Source organism: Sesamum indicum, unplaced genomic scaffold (genome assembly GCF_000512975.1).
Source record: "Sesamum indicum cultivar Zhongzhi No. 13 unplaced genomic scaffold, S_indicum_v1.0 scaffold00301, whole genome shotgun sequence".
Lineage (NCBI taxonomy): Eukaryota > Viridiplantae > Streptophyta > Magnoliopsida > Lamiales > Pedaliaceae > Sesamum > Sesamum indicum.
Window position 1 is genome coordinate 1,966 of NW_011628195.1, and position 7,123 is coordinate 9,088.

The 7,123-nt window shown below is 33.7% G+C and overlaps 2 protein-coding genes across 2 annotated transcripts in view; both read right to left on the minus strand.

The window, feature by feature from the left end:
• Positions 1–2,268: 2,268 nt before the first annotated feature.
• LOC105180048 (adenylate isopentenyltransferase 5, chloroplastic-like) lies at positions 2,269–3,189 on the minus strand. Its single transcript, XM_011103711.1, has one exon. The coding sequence runs from the start codon at positions 3,187–3,189 to the stop codon at positions 2,269–2,271; it is 921 nt and encodes a 306-aa protein (XP_011102013.1).
• A 3,829-nt stretch (positions 3,190–7,018) lies between these two features.
• The window catches only part of LOC105180050 (adenylate isopentenyltransferase 3, chloroplastic-like), an 837-nt gene continuing 732 nt past the window's right edge, over positions 7,019–7,123 (minus strand). Inside the window, exon 1 of the mRNA XM_011103712.2 lies at positions 7,019–7,123. This exon is cut by the window's right edge and continues 732 nt beyond it. Coding sequence (XP_011102014.2) covers positions 7,019–7,123 — 105 coding nt within the window.

Genomic DNA, 7,123 nt, shown 5'->3' on the forward strand with positions numbered 1-7,123 from the left:
ATATGGAAGTGAGTATAAATTTAGTTTGAGTTGTATAGAGCGGAAATCACCAGAAAATCCTATCCAACTATTACAAAAATTGGAGTACGAAACACCATACGATTATTACAGGCCAATATACAACTTAAATGATAATAACAAATGAAAGAAATAATGAAATAATTAAATCAACAGTATAGTGATTAACATGCTTAAAGCAGCTAGATCCAATATCTCGATAAAGGAATACGGTCACAAGGCACTGTTTCCACAATGAACCGACTCACGGTAACTCCACAAACCAAGAACCCGACCACAACTCCGATCACTCAGATCTCAGTATCACACGGTCATAGAGACCCCTACTAAATATTTCACAAAGAACTTTGGCGAATGGTGAAGGAGAAAAACAGCATGATTCATATTTTAGCCGAAAGGGAGAATCCCCTATTTAAAGAGGTGAAAGCAGTGGTATAGAAGGAAAACCTTGGTGGCTTTCCTAAACCATTAGAGTGGTTTATGAAAATGGCCATTGCTCTCGGAGAACAGAAGGCAGAAAATCATAAGGAGGATTCGGAGAGGAGAGGAAGAAGACAGCGCAGAAAAAACAAATAAGAGGGAAATTGAGATTTAGGGCTAGGGATGTGATATAAGTAGGTAGATTGGATGCGTCGGGTTACCGGGTCGGTTCTGGGCTGCTAAGTGGGTTAGGTAATTGGGCTGCCAATGTCGGCCTTTTAATAAGTCATTAGGCTACAAATCATAACAAGTAGGGATTACATCTTTTGTTGATCGTACTAAATGTCTCGGCAACTTATAACTAGCTGCAAATAGGATTAAATATATTTATTGTCGATCATGCTAATCGCACGGGCATGAGTTTTAATTAGTATAAATGGGATTACATATATATTTCGTTGATCAAAGCATTGAATATTCTTGCTTTCATACTAATTCTACCGCCATGAATTTTAACTCAGTATATAAGTAGAACTACATAATTTCGTTGATCATATGCAAGAAGGTACATATATATTTTGTTAGTAAAAGCATCACATTATGCTTGTAAACTAATTGTACGGACATTGGTTTTAGACTGGACCAACATAATAAGTTCTTTGGTACACCACAGTAATTGCACGTACACGATTTTTCACTTGATGGTCATAATAAATACACGGAACATGAATTTTTACTTGGTATAAATACGTTCGCACAAGACTATATTATACTTTATTGATACAAACATCATTAATATATTCACATTTATAATTAAGACAATTTGCAACTTTTCTTGACATATTAATTGTACTGACATGAGCTTTAAATTGATATGAGTAGGATTATATTTCAAAATAATTCTATAAATAATGTTTAATTTGGTAACTAGGACTAAATATTTCATTGATGGAAGCACCATAAATATACGTATATGAGTTTTATTAACTTAGATAAATGTTACAAGAATTAATCACAAATCTTATTCCTCGTTCATATTCAACAATATAGAGATGATTAATACGCTTTTATAGATATCATAAAAATTAACATGCAATCACATTTTGTGTTAGTCATATTATACTAATATATCCGTATTACAAATTTATACATCAACCTCAAGTGCAATTGCGAATAATTTGATTTAATTTTCAACTTTCTTCAAGAACTCCAGATATATATGTGTACATATATATCCACCTACTCACCCATAGTATTTTTACTTATATTTTATTGATAACACTAATTATTTTAGTAATTTTAATTCTATTAATTCTATAATTTTTATAATTTTAGTCTTGTAAAAACTAATTATCATAACTTCTGTAGGACAAAAAATGACAGCCCGTCATAAATTACAAGACAGAAACTGTATTTTTATACCTATACAAATTAGTAGGATTTAACATTTTAATAATCACACTAACTGCTCGAACACTAGTTTAATTGGTATAAGTAGAGACAATAAATTTTGTTCATACATATGTAGAAGCATAATATTAAAGTATGTATTAATTTAGTTTGAGTACGGATTACGTCCTTCGTTGATCATACTCATATGCAAGTGAGTATTAATTTAGTTTGAGTAAGGATTACTTCTTTTGTTGATCGTACTAAATGAATCGGCAAGTTTAACTAGACGCAAATAGGATTATATATATTTCTTGTTGATAATGCCAATCGAACAGACATGAGTTTAAATTTGTATAAATTGGATTACATATGTATTTCGTTGATCAAAGCATTGAATATTAATGCTATCACACTAAATGTACTGCCATGAATTTTAACTCAGTATATCAGTAGAATCATCCATCTCGGGGACCCCAATGGCATGCCTAATCCCATAATCATAGTCACGAATTTTTGGGTCATAAAAGCCTTACCCTCCTCCACCAACCCGCTATCCACAATCTGATCAATCCTTTTTGACACGTAGGAATGAAAGACCCATGCATCATTGGCATCTCCACAACATCGAAGGAATACCTCTGTGGCGTTTAACCGATAGATCTGCCACCCAAATTCCTCCCTCATCCTCAAGATCTTTTCAACTTGACGGCAAGCTAATTTGCAAGTATTCATCTTAATTTCATCTATAGCCTCCTTAAGAAGCTTAGCCCTAGTTTCACCATCGACTAGACCCTCACTCCTGAAGAATTCATCCGTCTCGGGGACCCCGATGGCACGCCTAATCCCATAATCATAGTCACGAATTTTTGGGTCAAAAAATGCCTTGCCCTCCTCCACCAACCCGCTATCCACCATCTGATCAGCCCTTTTCGACACGTACGAGTGCAAGACCGGGTTCGCCACGTCCATCCAGAGAAAGCAACACTCGTACATGGAGGAAAACTCAGTGTTGTCAGTGACAAGTGCCTGTATGAAGGAATTGGACCCTCCAGCAATGATTGGCAACCGATTCTTTTGTACGATGGCATGAGCAGCCAGCAATGCATGATGCACAAAATCATGTACAGTGAAATCCACCTCGGGATCAATGATTCCAAGCAAATGGTGCGGCACGCCGTGGCATTCCTCATTGCTCACCTTATTGGTTACTATGTCAAGGCCCTTGTAGACCTGAATTTTGTCCGAGTTGATGACCTCTGCCCCGAAACGGGTGGTCAGGTCTATCGCCAGGCGCGATTTGCCTGTGCCAGTGGCACCCAATACCACCACCACCTTATCCTTCCCTTGGTGCTTGTTCATCATGCCCCGAACTGAAAAGATTGTCATGCTAGATTGTGCTGGCTTCCAAGCGGAGATCGACATTTTAATTGGTAATTACTTTTACTTTTTGTAACACCTGTCAATTTCATCACACAAATAAAAAAAGAAAAAGGACACATGTTAGAATACTCTAAAACAAAACTTGTACCAAATACAATCTACTATTTTAGAATTTCTATCTATCATAGAGTGACAAGCCCTTCTCAACTCTTGGATTAATTTCTCTTCTTCAAAACGATTTGTTTGACGAAAAACTTCAAACATTTGTGTGCTCTAGAGAGAATCACGAACAAGTTTCATTGATGTGAAAGAAATTACCTGGACAATTGTTTGAAACATGAAGAAACATAGGATATGTAGCGGGGTATTTATACACACATACGTACACATAATGTAGAACAAATCAAGCCATTCATGGTAATAACTACACCCCTATCCCTATCCACTTACTATATAACAATTCAAATAAATCATGAGTAAGGCTCTGTCCAAATTACAGTATTTTTTACTGTATTTACGGAATAGGAAAAGAATCATTAATTATTGCGAAGCTGCCGTAAAAAGATAATACAAATACTAATCATAATTAAGATGTCAAAATCTACACCGTGCAGGTAGCATAAGAGATGCAATAAATCCATCGATAATTATTTTTTGTAAAAAATTATTCTTAGGATGTATAATGAGTAATTTTACGATATTGAATGAGAAAAAAATTATGAGAAATTAAAAGATAATGACAAAGTACGTAGTGATTATCCATATCTTACGTAGGATTTGCTTTTGAGTAAAGTCAAGTGAGTTTACAAAATTGAATTGTGAATCTCAAAAAGTATCCTCATTATTAATTTGTCCTACTATATATGAAAAAAAGATATATTATAATGACAAAATCGATATTAATTTAACGTTAATAAATGTGTTCTACAGATTTTATCTCTTATTTAGATTTACTGAAATTTAATTGGAACAAATTCTGAATGTTAATTATACTATTCTTGTAATTATTACTATATGCAATTGATTCATGTATTTGGACATTTTGTGGTCCATGATTTATATGAAAGCAATTAAGTTGCAGTATCCATCCGTTGATGTTACTGATTGATCCATTTATTTTGGTTTATTTTGTTTTAGTTTTGTAATAACGCTATTGTATGCAGTTGTAATTTAGTTTCCTGAATTATTTTACATGAATTCTTCATTATATGTTACAGGAATTAATCACACAACTTATTCCTCGTTAATATTCAGGAATATAGCAATGATTAATATGCTCTTATGGATATCATAAATGGTAACATGCGATCACAATTCCTGTTAGTCATCTTATATTAATATATTCACATTATACATTTATTCATCTATCTCAAATGCAATCACGAATAATTTGATTTACTTTATCCCTGTGCACATCAAAAAGAAATATACATATTCCTATTTGCGACTAGTTAAAACTTTTCGATACATTTAGTACGATCAATTAAAGATGTAATTCCTACTCAAACGAATCAAATACTCACCTCCATATGAGTATGATCAACGAAGGATATAATCCGTACTCAAACTAAATTAATACTTACTTCCATATGATGCTTCTACATATGTACGAACAAAATTTATTATCTCTACTTATACAAATTAAACTAGTGTTTGAACAGTTAATATAAATTACTAAAATTGTCAAAATTATAAATTTTGTTCATGCATATGTAGAAGCATCATATGGAAGTAAGTATAAATTTATTTTGAGTATGGATTACCTCCTTCATTGATCATACTCATATGGAAGTGAGTATAAATTTAGTTTGAGTAGTATAGAGCGGAAATCACTAGAAAATCCTATCCAACTATTACAAAAATTGGAGTACGAAACACCATACGATTATTACAGGCCAATATACAACTTAAATGATAAAAACAAATGAAAGAAATAATGAAATAATTAAATCAACAGTATAGTGATTAACATGCTTAAAGCAGCCAGATCCAATATCTCGATAAAGGAATACGGTCACAAGGCACTGTTTCCACAATGAACCGACTCACGGTAACTCCACAAACCAAGAACCCGACCACAACTCTGATTACTCAGATCTCAATATCACACGGTCATAGAGACCCCTACAAAATATTTCACAAAGAACTTGGAGAATGGTGAAGGAGATAAACAGTTTGATTCATGTTTTACCTGAAAGGGAGAATCCCCTATTTAAAGGGGTGAAAACAGGTGTGAAAAGGAAAACCTTGGTGGCTTTCCTAAACCATTAGAGTGGTTTATGAAAATGGCCATGGCTCTCGGAGAACAGAAGGTAGAAAATCACAGTGAGGATTCGGAGAGGAGAGAATGTAGGGAGCGCAGAAAAAACAAATAAGAGGGAAACTGAGATTTAGGGCTAGGGGTGTGATATAAGTAGGTAGATTGGATGGGTCGGGTTATCGGGTCGGTTGTGGGCCGCCAAGTGGGTCAGGTAATTGGGCTGCCAAGATCCGCCTTTTAATAAGTCAATAGGCTACAAATTATAACAAGTAGGGATTACATCTTTTGTTGATCGTACTAAATGTATCGGCAACTTTTAACTAGCTGCAAATAGGATTAAATATATTTATTGTAGATCATGCTAATCGCACGGGCATGAGTTTTAATTAGTATAAATGGGATTACATATATATTTCGTTGATCAAAGCATTGAATATTCTTGCTCTCATACTAATTCTACCGCCATGAATTTTAACTCATTATATAAGTAGAACTACATAATTTTGTTGATCATACTAATTGTTCATATGCAAGAAGGTACATATATATTTTGTTAGTAAAAGCACAAATAAGAGGGAAACTGAGATTTAGGGCTAGGGGTGTGATATAAGTAGGTAGATTGGATGGGTCGGGTTATCGGGTCGGTTGTGGGCCGCCAAGTGGGTCAGGTAATTGGGTTGCCAAGGTCGGCCTTTTAATAAGTCATTAGGCTACAAATTATAACAAGTAGGGATTACATCTTTTGTTGATCGTACTAAATGTATCGGCAACTTTTAACTAGCTGCAAATAGGATTAAATATATTTATTGTAGATCATGCTAATCGCACGGGCATGAGTTTTAATTAGTATAAATGGGATTACATATATATTTCGTTGATCAAAGCATTGAATATTCTTGCTTACTCCAATTTTTGTAATAGTTGGATAGGATTTTCTAGTGATTTCCGCTCTATACTACTCAAACTAAATTTATACTCACTTCCATATGAGTATGATCAATGAAGGAGGTAATCCATGCTCAAAATAAATTTATACTTACTTCCATATGATGCTTCTACATATGCATGAACAAAATTTGTAATTTTGACAATTTTAGTAATTTATATTAACTGTTCAAACACTAGTTTAATTTGTATAAGTAGAGATAATAAATTTTGTTCATACATATGTAGAAGCATAATATTAAAGTATGTATTAATTTAGTTTGAGTACGGATTACGTCCTTCGTTGATCATACTCGTATGGAAGTGAGTATTAATTTAGTTTGAGTAAGGATTACTTCTTTTGTTGATCGTACTAAATGAATCGGCAAGTTTAACTAGACGCAAATAGGATTATATATATTTCTTGTTGATAATGCCAATCGAACAGACATGAGTTTAAATTTGTATAAATTGGATTACATATGTATTTCGTTGATCAAAGCATTGAATATTAATCCTATCACACTAAATGTACTGCCATGAATTTTAACTCAGTATATCAGTAGAACTTCAAAATTTTGCTGATCATACTAATTGTTCATATGCACGAACGTACATAATTGATCATACTAATTGTTCATATGCAGTAGGTTTCGGATCTATGTTTTCTTTGCAAATGAAACGAGCCACCATGTTCGTACTCGGCTCCAGCACCAATTTCTCCCATGC

Excerpts from the sequence above, each read along its gene's own strand:
- LOC105180048 (XM_011103711.1), bottom strand. The coding sequence starts at position 3,189 with ATGAACAAGCACCAAGGGAAGGATAAGGTGGTGGTGGTATTGGGTGCC.